The sequence below is a fragment of the Anomaloglossus baeobatrachus genome, chromosome 2 (assembly GCF_048569485.1).
Source record: "Anomaloglossus baeobatrachus isolate aAnoBae1 chromosome 2, aAnoBae1.hap1, whole genome shotgun sequence".
Lineage (NCBI taxonomy): Eukaryota > Metazoa > Chordata > Amphibia > Anura > Aromobatidae > Anomaloglossus > Anomaloglossus baeobatrachus.
The window spans coordinates 733,582,567-733,600,060 of record NC_134354.1 but is presented as its reverse complement, the minus strand read 5'-3'; the positions used below and the strand labels follow the sequence as shown (position 1 = coordinate 733,600,060).

The 17,494-nt window shown below is 48.6% G+C and overlaps 1 protein-coding gene across 1 annotated transcript in view; it reads right to left on the bottom strand.

Moving 5' to 3' along the window:
- The window catches only part of MIPEP (mitochondrial intermediate peptidase), a 225,448-nt gene that overhangs the window by 53,581 nt on the left and 154,373 nt on the right, over positions 1 to 17,494 (bottom strand). The window contains exons 15-16 of the mRNA XM_075337383.1: positions 17,322 to 17,396; positions 16,360 to 16,479 (exon numbers count right to left, since the gene is read on the bottom strand). Of these exons, the coding sequence (XP_075193498.1) occupies positions 16,360 to 16,479; positions 17,322 to 17,396 (195 nt within the window). The remainder of the gene's footprint in view (positions 1 to 16,359; positions 16,480 to 17,321; positions 17,397 to 17,494) is intronic.

Sequence of the window (17,494 nt, the reverse complement as noted above, 5' to 3'; positions counted from 1 at the left end):
CCCTCAACCTGACTGTGTGGCCATTGAGTCCTGGCTCCTAGCGTCCTCAGGGTTATCTCAAGATGTCATTGCCACTATGAGACAGGCCAGGAAACCAACGTCCGCCAAGATCTATCACAGGTCTTGGAGGATCTTCTTATCCTGGTGCTCTGATAATGGTTTTACTCCCTGGCCCTTTGCCTTACCCACTTTTCTTTCATTCCTTCAATCCGGAATGGACAAGGGTTTGTCTCTCGGCTCTCTCAAGGGACAAGTATCGGCGCTATCCGTATTTTTTCAAAAGCGTCTAGCCAGGCTTCCGCAGGTCCGCATGTTCCTGCAGGGAGTTTGCCACATAGTCCCACCTTACAAGCGTCCGCTGGAACCTTAACAGGGTGCTAACGGCTCTTCAGAAACCACCTTTCGAGCCGCTGCGGGATGTCTCTTTATCACGTCTTTCGCAGAAGGTGGCATTTCTAGTGGCAGTTACATCGCTCAGTAGAGTGTCGGAGCTGGCAGCGCTGTCATGCAAAGCCCCCTTCCTGGTTTTTCACCAGGATAAGGTGGTTCTGCGTCCGGTCCCGGAATTTCTCCCTAAGGTGGTATCCTCTTTTCATCTTAATCAGGATATCTCCTTACCTTCATTTTGCCCGCATCCAGTTCACCAGTGTGAAAAGGATTTGCACTCATTAGATCTGGTGAGAGCACTCCGGCTCTACGTGTCTCGCACGGCGCCCCTGCGCCGTTCAGATGCCCTCTTTGTCCTTGTCGCTGGCCAGCGTAAGGGTTTGCAGGCTTCCAAGTCAACCTTGGCTCGGTGGATCAAGGAACCGATTCTTGAAGCCTACCGTTCTTCTGGGCTTCCGCTTCCTTTGGGGCTGAAAGCCCATTCTACCAGAGCCGTGGGTGCGTCCTGGGCATTGCGGCACCGGGCTACGGCTCAGCAGGTGTGTCAGGCAGCTACCTGGTCTAGTCTGGACACTTTCACGAAACACTATCAGGTGCATACCTATGCTTCGGCAGACGCCAGTCTAGGTAGGCGAGTCCTTCAGGCGGCGGTTGCCCACCTGTAAGAGGGGGTCGTTTTCGGCTCTTTTTTTATCGAGGTATTCTTTTACCCACCCAGGGACTGCATTTGGACGTCCCAATTGTCTGGGTCTCCCAATGGAGCGACAAAGAAGAAGGGAATTTTGTTTACTTACCGTAAATTCCTTTTCTTCTAGCTCCTATTGGGAGACCCAGCACCCGCCCCTGTTCCCTTCGGGCTGGTTGTTCTTTTGTGTACAGATGTTGTTCATGTTGAATTGTTCTTTTGGTTCATGGTTTTCAGTTCTCCGAACATCCTTCGGATTGAATTTACCTTAGACCAATTTATAAGTTTCCTCCTTCCTGCTTTTGCACCAAAACTGAGGAGCCCGTGATCCACGGGAGGGTGTATAGGCAGAGGGAAGGGGTTACACTTTTTAAAGTGTAATACTTTGTGTGGCCTCCGGAGGCAGAAGCTATACACCCAATTGTCTGGGTCTCCCAATAGGAGCTAAAAGAAAAGGAATTTACGGTAAGTAAACAAAATTCCCTTCATTTAAACATGTATTGCAGACAAATGACAAAAAAAATGCAGCAAAACATGCAGCTTTTTTTTTTTACTGCCAATGGGGCAAAAATGCAACGTGTGAACATAGCCTTAAGGCCGCTTTACACGCAACAACATCGCTAACGAGAGGTCGTTGGGGTCACGGAATTCATGACGCATATCCGGCCTCGTTAGTGACGTCGTTGCATGTGAAATGTATGAACGACCGCTAACGATCAAAAATACTCACCTTATCGCTCTAATCCCGATTATCGTTGCTGTTCCAGGACGCAGATTGTTCAGCGTTCCTACGGCAGCACACATCGCTACATGTGACACCGCAGGAACGATGAACAACACCGTACCTGCGGCCGCCCGCAATGGAAGGAAGAAGGTGGGTGGGATGTTCGGCCCGCTCATCTCCGCCCCTCCGCTTCTATTGGGCGGCCGCTAAAGTGACGTCGCTGTGACGCCGAACAAACCGCCCCGTTAGAAAGGAGGCGGTTCGCCGGCCACAGCGACGTCGCTAGCCAGGTAAGTATAGTGTGACCGGTCGTAGCGATATTGTGTACCAAGGGCAGCGATTTGCCTGTGACGCACAACCGACGAGGGCGGGTGCTTTCACCAGCGACATCACTAGCGATGTCACTGTGTGTAAAGCGGGCTTTAGGCTGTGTGTGCATGACCAGGATTCACAGCGTTTTGTATGCAGAGTGTTTTCCCTGTGTCCAAAACACTGCGTTGTACAGTACAAGCACAGCGGATGGATTTCTAGAAATCCCATGCCCTTTGTGCTTGTTTTTCCCGCAGCGAAACCTGACTTGCAGAGCGGATTCTTGAGCCACAGCATGTCAGTTGTTTGCTGCAGAGACGCAAATGTCCTCCGCAGGGAGAACACAACTGCCTGAGCCCGAATCGTGGGCATGAGTGTAGCTGTGGTCTCCTGCGGAGGAGACTCGCGGCCCCACAGGTCCAGGACGCAGCGAGTCCTGATCGTGTGCACTTACCTTAAGGCTGTGTGCGCATGCTGCGTTGTTTTGGTGCAGTTTGTTGTTCAAAACTGCATGTCTCTCCTTCCCACAGCAAAGTCAATGAGAATTCAGAAATGCTGTGCACACGTTGCTTTTTTTTTTTGCCTGCAGTTTTAGGTAAAAAAAAAAACCCCAAAAAAAACCAAAACTGCAGCATGTCAATTATTTGAGCATTTTTGTCCAGTTTTTTTTTTTTTTAAACCTTCCAGCCATTGATTTCACGAAAACAAGCGCATAGACAAAAATGCGTAATAAACATGTGTATTCTGGCACAAGGTGCAGTTTTCTTGTGAAAAAATTTTCTGAAACAAGCGCACATAGCGTAAAAGTTTCCTATACAGGTGCAGGTTATAAGCAAAAAAACACCCTGTGGTTTTAGGAGCATGGTTACATAGGGCAGATAAACTGCAGATTTTTCTATGCAGTTTTCCAAGACATAAACGTGCAGCAGATTACAATGCTTACGACTTAAATAAGATTTTTACCAAATTTAGTGTTAAAAAAAATGTGTATTACGTAAAACAAAAAAAACAAACAAACAAAACTCCCCCCCCCCCCAAAAAAAAAACGTTTACTGTGGAATTCCCTGTGTGCAATGCCTGTGGAGGAAACCACAAGTGGCTCATGCAGTGGATTTGTCATTTTTCTGGCAAATCTTGTGTGGACGTTCCCCAACACACAGCTGCACATTTTGTGGACGTCTGGGGGAAATAAAAAAGTATGCGTTAAAGTTTCCAAAAGGACGACCACCCTGACCATAGAGTATTGGGCTGAGCTGCAATACCACAAATGACCTTGAGACAAAAGTGGCGCTGTTTTTGGAATAAAAATTAATAAAAAAAAGTTTATCATCTCAAAACATTAATTTTCATGGATCGCTGTGCCCTAATATAAGAGTTAATATAAGCTCTTGGACATGACATGCTGTCCAGGCTGGGTAAAGGTCTCGGGTTTGTTCTGTACTATGTAGGACACTGCATTTTAAGAGAAAAATCAGCGCCGGAGGTGCACGATCAGGCTACATTACAGGTAATACTGGCTCATGACAGTCTCTACAACACCAGGCAGATGTAACAAGTCAGGATTAAGACGTTCCAGCCATTTATTAAGCTGCTTTGCTCGGGGCCTGATATGTGCCATGTGCAGATCATGTCGCTGCCTGTTCTCAGTAGCTACGTCTAATCACAGTGTGAGCGATGATGTCAATCTGGATGAGCGCCCTGACAGCACAAATGCCACTGTTTCACCTTAAGTGTTATGGCTTAATTGACCAAAAAAAAATAAAAATCACGCTCCGGTTTTGTGCCTGTGTGCTAACACCTAGAGAAACCCTACACGGCATAAGACCATGATACTTCTCCCAGCTTAGATATTCTTTGTATACCCCATAAGTGTTCACACTGGAGGGGAGCAAAGCATTGGTAGGATAGTCTCTCCTCCCACAGCATGAAGGTTCTTACTGCAGCTGCATCTCCCCCCTCCCGGGATAACACAAGCAAGACTTTTGTAACGGCACAGGGAGGTTTATGAGTATTACCAGAGTCTGGAGACTTTACAGGACAGTGCTGAAGATGCCACCTTCTCCTAATATCACATATTGCAGAATCTTATATACTCACATGAACTACAAAGTTTCATATCTTCCTATGTACTACGTATTACAGAGTTTAATTTGTCACATTATCATTAAATTGATGTAGGCATGAAAGGGGTTGTACAAGGAAAAAAGATTAGACCCACAAGCAGTGTGACATGCCGGCAGGTATCGTGCAGGAATCATCTGCTGACAGTATTATTATTATTTATTATTATAGCGTCATTTATTCCAAGGCGCTTTACATGTGAAAGGGTATACATAATAGGAACAGGTACAATAATCATAAACAATACAAGACACAGACAGGTACAGGAGGGGAGAGGACCCAGCCCGCGAGGGCTCACAGTCTACGAGGGATGGGTGAGGATACAGTAGGTGAGGGTAGAGCTGATAGTGCGGCGCTGTATCAGACTGAGGGTACGGCAGGTTTTAGGCTTGTCTAAAGAGGTGGGTCTTCAGGATCCTTTTGAAGCTTGTCAAGGTAGGAGAGAGTCTGATATGCTGGGGTAGAGCATTCCAGAGTATGGGGGAGACACGAGAGAAATCTTTGATGCGATGGTGGGAAGAGGAGATAAGAGAGGAGTAGAGAAGGAGATGTTGTGAGGATCGATAGTTACGTACAGGTAAGTAATAGGAGACTAGGTCACAGATGTAGGGAGGAGACAGGTTGTGGATGGCTTTATAGGTCATGGTTAGTGTTTTGAACTGGAGTCGTTGGGCAATGGGAAGCCAGTGAAGGGATTGGCAGAGAGGAGAGGCCGGGGAATAGCAAGGGGAGAGGTGGATTAGCCGGGCAGCATAGTGTAGAATAGATTGTAGGGGTGCGAGACTGTTAGAAGGGAGGCCACAGAGCAAGGGGTTGCACTGACAGGTGTCCACCAGGTAGCGTGACATGCGAACAGGTATTGTGCAGGCATCATCTGCTGACATTGCACTGACAGGTGTCCACCGGGCAGCATGACATGCCGGCAGGTATTGTGCAGGCATCATCTGCTGACATTGCACTGACAGGTGTCCACCGGGCAGCATGACATGCCGGCAGGTATTGTGCAGGCATCATCTGCACTCCTGATGTAGAAGAGAGCGGTGCCGGAGAACGACTTAGGTTTTCCCAGATTTATAAAACATACATCTAGATCAGACTAGCAGACATTTTGACAAATAGATCAGTGGCACAAGATCTAATGCAGCTTACCAGGCAGGTTACTCACTCCTCTTGTTTTATACCAATATTCAGCAGAGAAACAGTGCTTCACATTATTAATCTGCTGCATTTGCTGCCTCCTTTGAAGCCGTGCACTTTTCAAAGTTGTCTGCTGATGGTCTCTGATGGTTAGCTGCAGCAGTGACGCCATGTCTATAGCGCTCATACCTGCTACAGACAATCACTGGGCTCAGCGATTCTGGCACAAGTCACAGAGCCCAGCGATCCCTCTTTATTGCTGCTCTGGTGTTTGATGATTGGCTGCAGCGGTGACAACACAGGTACAGTGCTGTAGACTTGTAGTCACTGCTGCAACCAAATCAAAAACCAGAACAGCAATGGAAACACATTGCTAGACCCGGAGAGGGGGAGTAAAAAAAAAAAAAAAATCATTGTTGTTTTATACATCTCAGACCCCATCATGTCTTAACCCTAGAACGCGCAACATAGAAATCTACACTTTCACATAACTGGGGCCTTTTAGGCCTGTGTGCAAATAACATGGAGTAACTCAAATAGAAATACTTTTCAAAGTTTATTTGAGATGTGAATATTTCAAGACATTATAATTATGTGCATGAAACCAACAAAAGTAATTACACCGGCTTAAAACGCCCAATATATGCATTCCAAATAATTAATATAATAATAATGATAATAAAAGTTTTAGTTCTATAGCGCCAACATATTCCGCAGCGCTTTACAATTCAGAGGGGACATGTACAGACAATATGAGACAATACAAAATAACAAAATTAAGATACCAGTAAAAGTAGTAAACATGGTGCAGGAATATTTCTTTTAAAAACTTTCCTTTTCAACATTACTGATTACCCCAACAATTTTCACATATTTTTTCTGAAGAATGTTCCTTGCAGACATTTTGTCCACAAGTAGTACAGAAACGCTCAGATTTCCTTTCCTTCTTTGCTGGACAAATATAACAGCGCTTTTTTTTTTTCTCTTGGCTCTGGATGTTCCTGAAAATGTATACCACATCGGATCATAGCTTTCGTAATTTGCCTTGGCAAGCATTTTGCGTTGCTTCGCTCCATCATGGTAGGCATCAAAAGTTCAAAGACAAAGTAAGACAAGATAAAGACAAAGTCTTCCCCAGCAACAGTACAGACAAAAAAGACTGAGGATCACATGTAAACCAAGTACAGGCCTAAAAGGCCCCAGGTATGTGACTATGGGGTAGTTCCAAAAAAAGAAAATGCCGATGACATAAAAATATATGAACAACTGGAAATTAGTAACAACTATATACCTGAGGAATAACTAGAATTTCAAAGTTCTAACTACAGTAATCTTGCAGAAAATAGAAAACAAGTAACCTAGCAGGCCTGCGAGGCCCCAGGTATGCGTTCTAGGGTTAAGAACTGAAAGGCTACAACTCCTTTAAGACTCATGCTTCGTCCCCTTGAGGTGCTTGCTAGGTATAATACAAAGTATCGGTATCTCGCTGTAATGATACGGCAGAACATGTTATTAATACAGTGTAATATGACAGACGGCCGGTCTGGTGCCCATTACTCCTTCTCCAATGTTACCGCATTGTTGCCGTTTCGTCTCCATTCATCTGAATATTACATTCTCCATCTCTTGGCAGGACAATCTATTCTGTCATCACCACGTCGTACCCGACACCCTCCTCCCCTTGAAGCCTCTTCTTCTTGAAGACATTCTCTTTTCCACTCAACATCATACGGTAATTATTTTTATTCCATGTCCTCGGGGTGTTTTTCTAAGCAGGTAACGTTACGTCTCAATCCTCCTGTGATTCTCCACCTGTCAATTACTTCAATTCTACAAGAAGCTGCTTTCCATATCCAGAGCGGAGAACATCAAATCCCACCATAAACCTAGCACCTTCCCAGAGGATAGGTGAGAAAAGCATGGGAGGTCTCCATGATCACTAGCAATCAGATTACTAGCAATCAGACCCTGACTGATGGCCAATACCAATGATACGCAATGTTATATATGGATGCACAAATGTGTACTGAGTCATTGACATCAAGACGCCTAACACGCTAGACAAGACTCTGCGTCGGCCATGGGCTGATCTCCTCACAGTTATATGACAGCTGTAACACAACCCAGCATTATCTAACAGAACGTAATTATACTGAAATTCCAAGATGTCAGTGTCTGTAATACTGCCAAAAGGCAACGCAACACTGCATGGCATGAAGTAATGCTGGTTTATAGAACTTAAAGGGGTTTTCCACTTTCAGGAGGTACCCCCAAATCTCTAAAATACCTAAAGTATAAAACAGAGCGGATACTCCCCCTCCCCTGCTCGGTTCTCGATGTTTTGGTTGCAGCAGTGAGATCACGTCGACATAAAATCGTGGTAGTGTCCTACCATAATACGTAAAAAAAAAAACCAACATGGACCATAATTTCATTGATTCTCACATGATATACTTCTCTGAGAAGTGGACGGTAAGTTTACAGTTCATGTACAGACACCCCACCACCTTAGCTGGCCAACGGCAGAATGATCATATGGAAGACTGGTACCTCTCCCAACTCCCCCACAACATATGGGTGCTAAGATCGGCTGAAGGTCCGTGTGTTTTCCACAAGGAGGGCAGAGAAGGTCACTACCAGACAGCTCTGGCAGCTGCTTAAAGGGAATCGGTCACCAGATTTGGAGGCTATAAGTTGCAGCTAGCACCACTGAGCTCTTATGTACAGTATTCTGGAATGCTGTATATAAAAGAGCTCAGGCCCCTGTGAAGAATGTAAAAACACTTATATAATATACTCACCTCAGGGGCGGTCTGGTCTGATGGGTTTCTTTGCTCTCCGATCCGGCGCTTCCTCTTTCCGGTACGGCGCATCCTCTCTGCTACGATCTCCATCCTACTCCTTTTGAGGCCTGTGTGCATGACGCGTCCTACATCATGCACACTAGCCGGCATTGCGGTAATGCGCAGGCGCACTTTGATCTGCCCTGCTGATCAAAGTGAGGGAGTAGGCACCAGACCAGACGTCTGCTACGATATCGTCTGCTGCAGCTAATCGGTAAGATCAGCTGTCCTCCATTCCTGTTGTGACCACGCGCGCTCCCGCGGTCACAATGAGATCTGAAGAAGCGAGGGCGCATGCGCCGCCCTCTCAGGCACAAGACTAGGTAATGCGGGCTTCAGAAACATGGCGCCGGGGATAAGCGCTATGCGCAGGCGCCAACTCTGACGCCATGTTACTGAATAGAAAAATTTGCATAGAACCAGAGACAGGGAGGAAAAGGCGGCGGGGGAGAGGGGGCGGGAATCATGTGCATAATTATCAGATATTATCTGCAGAGGTACAACTGGCAGTCAAAAAGATGATGAATTTTTAAACTTCACAAACTTGGATTTCAAAGCCTAAACATCCGAGCTGCCCACTAATGGTATGTACAGCCTGTGCCTGATAGTGCCAGTACTGCACTGGCTGCAGCTCATATACCAAAATCCTGATGTTTGGTTCCCTTTAACTTCTGGTCGGACGTTCCAACTGAACTTGCCCGACCACTATTTTTCCGACATTACCTGTCTGGGGAGAGTCGGGGATGCTCCATACACATTATACTCAGTCGATCCCATCAGGTTCGCCCAACTTTAGTCCAATGTGTATGGAGGACCTTAAGTGCTTCTTCCATCTTAAAAAAAAATGGTGTGATATTACTAAGGTCATTTGTGGTTCAACACCTAGGAACCTCAGAATCCTGAAAATGATGATTTAGCAGCACAGCCCCTTTAACTAATTTGATACAGCAGAAATGGCAATTTGGGTGAATAGAGCAGCACTGAAGGTCCCTGGGTGTCACTGAACAGGAAAGATACAAAAGGGGAAGCATCCCGAAACTATGATGAACTGAGGCCCTTTCACTATTAAGAACCGTGAGGTCCAAGAGATCAGACCCCCCACCAAAGACATGTCATACCCTAGTGATTTGCCATAATTTTATACGAGGTTCAGCTCCGTTGATGGGAACCGGTCACTCGATCCATCTGCATGAATCAGATCCTGACTGCACAATTCCAGCCAGGTATACACACAGTATATATCTCTGAGGTGCTCAAGTGCTTAAAGGGACTCTGTCAGAAGGTTTCTGCGATGCAATATGAAGACAGCATGCTGCAAGAGTTAAACCGAGAATTCAGCCCCTGCGTGTCTTATCTCAGTGTCTTCTTTTTTTTTTTTTACCTGCAATATTAATTAATCTTATCTTATCTTTATCATTAGTGGATCTCAGCAGCATATGAGCTCTAGCTTGACTCCACTCCTTCTGTGATTAGCAGCTTCTGTCTATGGAAATGTGCACTGAAAGCCTGGTGTGAGCGTGGGCAGCTCTCTCAGCACTGCTACATACAAAATTTAAATATTTCACTGTCAGAACGACTGCAGCCACTAATCTAAGTGATACATGGTTGGATTCAGGACCTCTTTACCTACATCATGCTGCTCTTAGATGAGGTAGTAAAAACCTGCTGACAGATTCCCTTTAAAAGAAAAATAAATACAATAGAGGTTTGCCACAACTGCAGGTGATTGACAGGTCTCTTGTTTAGTACACACATGGGGAGACTTGTCCGTCACCTGCAGTGTCATTGGGAGAATTCGGGCGAGGGGGCATGAAACCAATCTAGTCTCGGACTATCTTAACTATAACTTTCTCTGAAATGGAGAAGAGTTTTTTTTAGAGAAAAATACACCTGGGTGCAATCGTGCCGCCAAGCTCCGATTTAGGTCGCCAGCTTTTTGAGCAGCAGGAATAGGATGACAGGTTCACTTTAAGAAACAAAATTTAGCTTTCCTTTCACTGCTTGTTAGAAAAAACTTCAAGGCCCGTAATTTCAGAAACACTCTGCCAAATAAAGTGTCTCGAAGCTGGAAAATGTGTTTGATTTGGATCACTTATGTAAACCCAGGGAGAGCCCGCGCTCATATTGTTAACAGAGCAAGAGAGAAGATTAAAGGTCCGGTTCACGGCACTTGACTGTTTGTATGAAGCTGTCAGGGACACGTATAGATCAGCGCGCAGTGTAAATATTTAGGAGGTGTTTACTCAGGGGAAGTGCAGAGGAATTTACCATCCGATTAACCACTTACGGAGCTCCAGACACCAGCCAGGTGCTGGGGCAATTATTCATCCTTTATGCTATTGTGACTTTCCTGGAGGGATCTGCTACAACCGAGCCGTTCATCAATCCACTATACAAAGAGAAATCGGCAGAGGAGAAACATGAGGTGTCAGGAGGACTACCTGCAGAGTAACGTGTGAACATTACACAACATACATGGACAGACGCAACTTGTATTGGACAAGGTGCCACGTCATCCAGGAATCCAAAGCGAAAACAGTGGAGTTGCTTTCTATACATGGAGGGAGCACAACCGGGGCGAGACATACCGGCCGTCATAGATAACCCCGGTCACAGTCTCACATACCCCCCCCCCTCAGTTCAAGCGTGCGGGGTTGAACTCCCGCCATCAAACACGGGCCGCGGGACAAGGCATCGGCGTTGCCCTGCAACCTACCGGCCCGGTGTTCAACCGTAAACCAGAAGTTCTGCAGAGAAAGGAACCACCGGGTAACCCGGGCATTCCGTTCCTTGGCGGACCTCATCCAGACCAGTGGAGAGTGATCAGTCACCAAGCGAAACTGTCGTCCCAGCAGGTAATAGCGTAGGGACTCCAAGGCCCACTTGATCGCCAGGCACTCCTTCTCCACTACGCTATAATTCCGCTCGTGAGGGGTGAGCTCCCTACTCAAGAAGGTGACGGGGTGTTCCTCCCCCTGAACCACCTGAGACAGCACTGCCCCCAGGCCGACCTCAGAGGCGTCAGTCTGTACTATGAACTCCTTCCGGAAATCAGGGTTGACAAGAACGGGCTGTCCGCACAGGACCCCCTTCAGGGCCCGGAAGGAGTCCTCGGCCTGCGGAGTCCAGCGCACCATGACGGACTTCTTGCCTTTGAGAAGGTCCGTCAAGGGGGCTGATAGTCCCGCAAAATTTTTTACAAACCTCCTGTAGTACCCCACGATACCCAGGAAGGCCCTAACCTGCTTCGTGGTCAGGGGTCTAGGCCACTTCTGGATCGCCTCAACTTTGTTAATTTGGGGCTTAATCACTCCTTGGCCTATTACGTAGCCCAAGTAGCGGGCTTCCGTGAGCCCCAACGCACATTTCTTGGTATTGGCTGTCAATCCGGCTGTTCGGAGCGCGTTCACCACCGCTTGTACCTGTTCCAAGTGGGTCTGCCACTCAGAGCTGTAAATAATGATGTCATCAAGGTACGCTGATGCATACGCCTGGTGGGGTTCCAGCACCAAGTCCATCAACCTCTGGAACGTGGCCGGAGCGCCATGTAACCCAAAAGGCAAGACAACATAGTGGAAGAGACCCTCCGGCGTAACAAAAGCGGTTTTCTCCTTGGCGGACTGCGTCAGTGGCACCTGCCAGTACCCCTTGGTCAGGTCGAGCGTGGTGAAATATCGCGCTTGTCCCAGCCTATCAATCAGCTCATCCACCCGGGGCATGGGGTAGAGGTCGAACTTGGATATTTCGTTCAATCTCCTAAAGTCATTGCAGAACCTTAAGGAGCCATCGGGTTTTGGTATCAGGACAATGGGACTAGCCCATTCACTCCGGGATTTTTCGATGACCCCCAGGCGTAGCATTGTCTTCACTTCCTCTGATATGGCTTGTCTTCGAGCCTCCGGTACCCGGTATGACTTCAGGCGTACCTTCAGGTGAGGCTCGGTGACAATATCATGTCGTATCAGACTGGTCCTACCAGGCAGCTCGGAGAAGACATCGGGGTTCTGCTGAACCAGCCGTCTGGCCTCTCGCCTCTGTTGCTTGGTGAGGGCTTCTCCAATCCTTACTTCCGGTTCGCCCTCTCCGGAGGTCGCTGGAGCCGGGTTTGAACGACCCGAAGAGGAGGGAGATGGGGATAAATCAACCATCAGGCTTTCCCGTTCCTGCCAAGGTTTTAACAGGTTGACATGGTATATTTGTTCAGGTTTCCGCCTACCGGGCTGCAATACCTTATAGTTGACCACCCCGATTCTTTCCTTTATCTCGTCGGGGCCTTGCCACTGAGCCAGGAATTTACTCTCCGCCGTGGGGATCAATACCAACACCCGATCCCCTGGTTTAAAGGTCCGCACGGTGGCTTGTCTATTGTAGCGGCCGCTTTGCGCGGCCTGAGCCTCCTGTAAATGCTCCTTCACAATTGGCATGACCGCGCTTATGCGGTTCTGCATTCCTAAAATGTGTTCAATCACACTTTTATGGGGGGTGGGCTCCTGCTCCCATGTTTCCTTTGCCAGGTCCAACAATCCCCGGGGATGTCACCCGTATAACAACTCAAAAGGCGAAAACCCCATGGATGCCTGTGGCACCTCTCGGATGGCAAAGATCAAATAGGGAAGCATCATATCCCAGTCTTTCCCGTCTTTGGAAATCACCCTTTTGAGCATGGTTTTCAGGGTTTTATTGAATCGCTCCACTAAACCATCCGTTTGAGGATGATACACAGACGTACGCAACTGCTTGATCTGGAGTAGCCGGCATAGCTCTTTGGTCACTTTAGACATGAATGGGGTCCCCTGATCCGTAAGGATCTCCTTGGGCAACTCCACCCGGCAGAACACAGCAAACAACTCCCGAGCTATAAGCTTCGCCGCAGTATGTCTGAGGGGTATCGCCTCTGGATACCGGGTGGCATAGTCAACGATCACTAGGATGTGTTGGTGCCCTCGAGCGGACTTTACGAGGGGCCCCACCAGATCCATCCCTATCCGTTCAAAAGGGACTTCTATAATGGGTAACGGTACCAACGGACTGCGAAAGTGGGCCAGGGGTGCCGTAAGCTGACACTCCGGGCAGGTTTCGCAGAACCGTTTTACCTCCCCAAAGACCCCGGGCCAATAGAACCTTTGCAATATTCGCTCCTGCGTTTTCTTGACCCCTAGGTGGCCACTCATCAGGTGTTTATGAGCCAAGTCGAGGACCCGCCGGCGATATGGCTGGGGCACCACCAACTGCTCTACCCCCACGCCCCTTATTTCATCTACCCGGTAGAGTAAATCCTGCTTAAGAGCGAAATGGGGGTACCTTACCTGGGCACCGGGCAGCTGTGCCACCCAGTCAACCACTGTCACCCGACTCCGGGCATGTATTAATGTAGGGTCCTGGAGTTGGGCTGTCCCAAACGTATCCGGGGACGCCTCCAACTCCGGGAGGGGCTCGACCATCTCAGCCTCTCCTGCCAATACCTCTAGGGGCGACCTATCGGGTTCACATTCTGTCCCTATCATGGGGACCCCTACGGCAGGCGTCCCGGATTCGGGATTGTCGGGCTCAGGTCCCGGACTGTCCAATACCTGAGGGGACTTAGGAGGCCCCTTCCATAGAGTCCAAAAATACGGCAGATCCCTTCCTAATATCACGTCATAGGGAAGAGTGTTAATAAGTCCCACCTCATGTTGCACCTGACCGCAGGGTGCTGTGATGGTGACAATCCCCGTGGGATAATCTCGGCGGTCCCCATGTATGCAAACCACCCCCACGGTACGTCCTGTGGCCTTTACTTCAGCCCTTAGGGTTGATCGCACAAGGGTCACTAAGCTTCCGGAATCCAACAAGCCTGTAACCGGACATCCATTCACCTGTATTTGGCACAAGTGGGGCTCAGTCTCCGGGGAGACAAGGTCCGCGGTACACACCGCCTGAGCATACATTGAACCCCGCCGGATAACCCCACAATCCATGGGCTCCGTGGTGAGTGGACACTGGGCTTCCATATGTCCCACCCGCTGGCACCGCCAACATCTAATAGGGAAGGAAACCCCCTTGACGAGTTGTCGTTTAGGGTACATAACCTTCCGGACCTCAGGGACGGCGGGCGCGGCCTCAGACGGGATGGTAGCGGACTCCCGCACCGGTGTCCGCGGTGGGTCCTTGGCCCGAGGTTTGGAGAGGCTGGACCGATGGGCGGCACGCAAAGTCTCAGTGTCCCGTATCAAGTCCTGCGTAGCCACATGTCGCTCCACCAGGCACACTAATTGGTCCAGGGTACTTGGGTCGCCCTGTCCTACCCACCGTTGAATGGTGACGGGTAAAGTGCGCACAAAGCGATCAACCACTACCCTTTCCACCATTTGCGCAGGGCTCAGAGTGTCAGGCTGCAACCACTTCTTTACCAGATGCAACAAGTCATAGGCCTGGGAGCGTACGGTTTTGACTTCCTCATAGAACCACTGATTTACCCGCTGAGCCCGTACATAGGTATTCACCCCCAACCGAGCAAGTATTTCGGCTTTCAGGGTCTCATATTCTATGGCGTCCTCGGTACAGAGCTCCAGGTATGCTTTTTGGGGCTCCCCCGTCAGATAGGGCGACAATACCTCAGCCCACTGGGGGGTCGCAGCTTTTCCCGCTCGGCCACCCGCTCAAACACCGCCAGGAACGCTTCCACATCATCCCCCGGGGTCATCTTTTGCAACGCTTGTCTCACCGTTTTCCAGACGCTGCCGTCGTCACCCTGTCCCGGGGTTGTTGCTGCCGGTCCGGCACGGATCGACTTGGCCAGGAGAACCATCTGTTCTTGGTGCCTTTGTTCCTGCAATTGCAAGGATTGCTGCTGACGATCCAACGACCGGAGCAGGTGTGCATTGGTCTGTTGTTGCTGTGCATTAGCCTGAGCCAGCTGCTTTAGTATGTCCTCCATGGCGTCGCCGGGTTTGGGCTGTAGTATAGCCGCTCGAATCCAGGACATGCGCTGCTGGGTCACCAGGGATGGATGCTACACCTCACCGGGCTGGCATGCCTGCATTCTCCACCATCTGTGAGGTAGCGTGGTCGGCTGCGCGGCAGAAGACACGGGATCCAGGCACCAATGGTCACAGCACACGGTTTATTGCACAAACAAATGTCCAACACAGCACACACATGTCTGTCTCTGGCAGAAACTCAGGGAGTTGTGTTCACTCCCTCACACTAAGGACCCATGCCCATGTTCCTGTTTCCTTTTAACCCTCCTCTCAGCCTTCAGGGAAACAGCTTTAACCCTGGAGTGGAGTTGCTTTCTATACATGGAGGGAGCACAACCGGGGCGAGACATACCGGCCGTCATAGATAAGCCCGGTCACAGTCTCACAACCCCCAAACACAGTAGATGAAAACTGTCCAAACCCGCCAGTTGTAGTGACCATCAGATGTGTATGGGACCGCCAGATGCAGCGGGATTGGCGACCATCAGATGTGTATGGGACCGCCAGATGCAGCGGGTTTGGCGACCATCAGATGTGTATGGGACCGCCAGATGCAGCGGGATTGGCGACCATCAGATGTGTATGGGACCGCCAGATGCAGCGGGATTGGCGACCATCAGATGTGCATGGGACCGCCAGATGTGTATGCGACCGCCAGATGCAGCGGGATTGGCGACCATCAGATGTGCATGGGACCGCCAGATGTGTATGGGACCGCCAGATGCAGCGGGATTGGTGACCATCAGATGTGTACAAATAAAATAAAGTTAACTACCTATGCAATGAATGAAAAGCTTAAAAGGGAACCTGTCACCAGATTTGGTGTATAAGCTGCGGCCACCACCACTGAGCTCTTATACACCGCATTCTAACATGCTGTATATAAGTCTGTCTGGACATTAAGGTAAAATTAGGCCCAGTGCTTAAGGGGTTAATATAGCTTGTGTGTCAATTACTCGCTGGATAATCTCTGCTTGGGGGTCAGTGAATGAAAACCTTAAAATGAGTAAATAGATTTGTGCTGTTCTGGTCCAAGCCCAGTCCCCCGGGTCAGCCCGGCCGGGGCAGTCGCCACTTCTGCTGCCGGCATTAGGGCACTTCTTGCTGTTGGTCATACATCACCCATAGATCGCCAGGTTACACCAAAATTCATCTTAAAAAAGTCTTTAAACAATAAGTCACAGCACAGCTTACCGTATGAGGTACATATGGCAACCCGTAGGAGGATTCCTGGGCTTCCCTTAAAATATCCGTTGTTGAGCCCTTTAGAGGGTGTTTTCCATGATAAATTTGGTCCAACATAGAGTAAAAGACCTGGAATACAGAAAACAGCTGTGAATGCCGGGCACCAGTTATTAGAACGAGTCTCCAATGCAATGGTTTCTTTTTGTAGAAATGGCGCTGGTTTTACTTTTGAGCAATGTATATAACATGTATAGCACTGTATACCCTGCAGACAATGGTTTAGAATTCGTGAAACCTCAGAGTTTCCAAACCTGCATAACATATCTTCTATATAACGCATGCCAAGCGACATATGATGGAGCTGATCATCTGGTCTAGATAAAGCGGTGGTCTTCTCAGTGATGTGGTGTTATAGAGAGGTCTCACTGTATCCAAGGTATTTAAAAGGGAGCCTGTCATGTGAAAAACCTATTAACCTGGAGATATGAGGTTAATCTGCAGTATAATAGCGTTACAAAGCTATCGGCCAGTGTGCTCTGAAAGCTCAACTACTGGGAAGAGATTAACTTCTTTCACTCCCGGCAGCCTCCGGCTTTCAGTCATGGAGGTGCGACCAAAGCAGCTTTAGTCATCACAAAGTACATAGCGAGTGGCAGCTATAACCATACCCCCGAAACTGACCAACAGCTGGCTCTGTCCTGGAACTGACTGAAAGCTGGCTCTGTACTGATGCAATACAGAGCTGGCTGTCAGTCAGTGCCAGGATGTGGTTACAGCCACTGCTCATTATGTACGGAGTAGTGACTGAAGTGCGCCTCTATGACTGAAAGCTTGAAGCAGCCGGGTCAGACCATCATTGTGGTGGCCGCACAGCTTTAGAACACTAATGACCTGCAAGTTATTGGCCCTTTTTACATTACGGATTCCCTTTAAATATGCCATCCCTCCCATCACTGAGTAAATACACTCACCTGTAGCTGCATGTCTGAAGCTGCACCAACTTTTTTGGATTCACAGAGACGAGCTACCATAGGTTTAGACAAAGGCTGCAACAGAAAAATTGTAGACAACGTCAGCATCCTACATTGGTGGATTCCCCGAGCTACATTCTCAGCAAAGGCCCCAAACCACAACTCTGACGGTA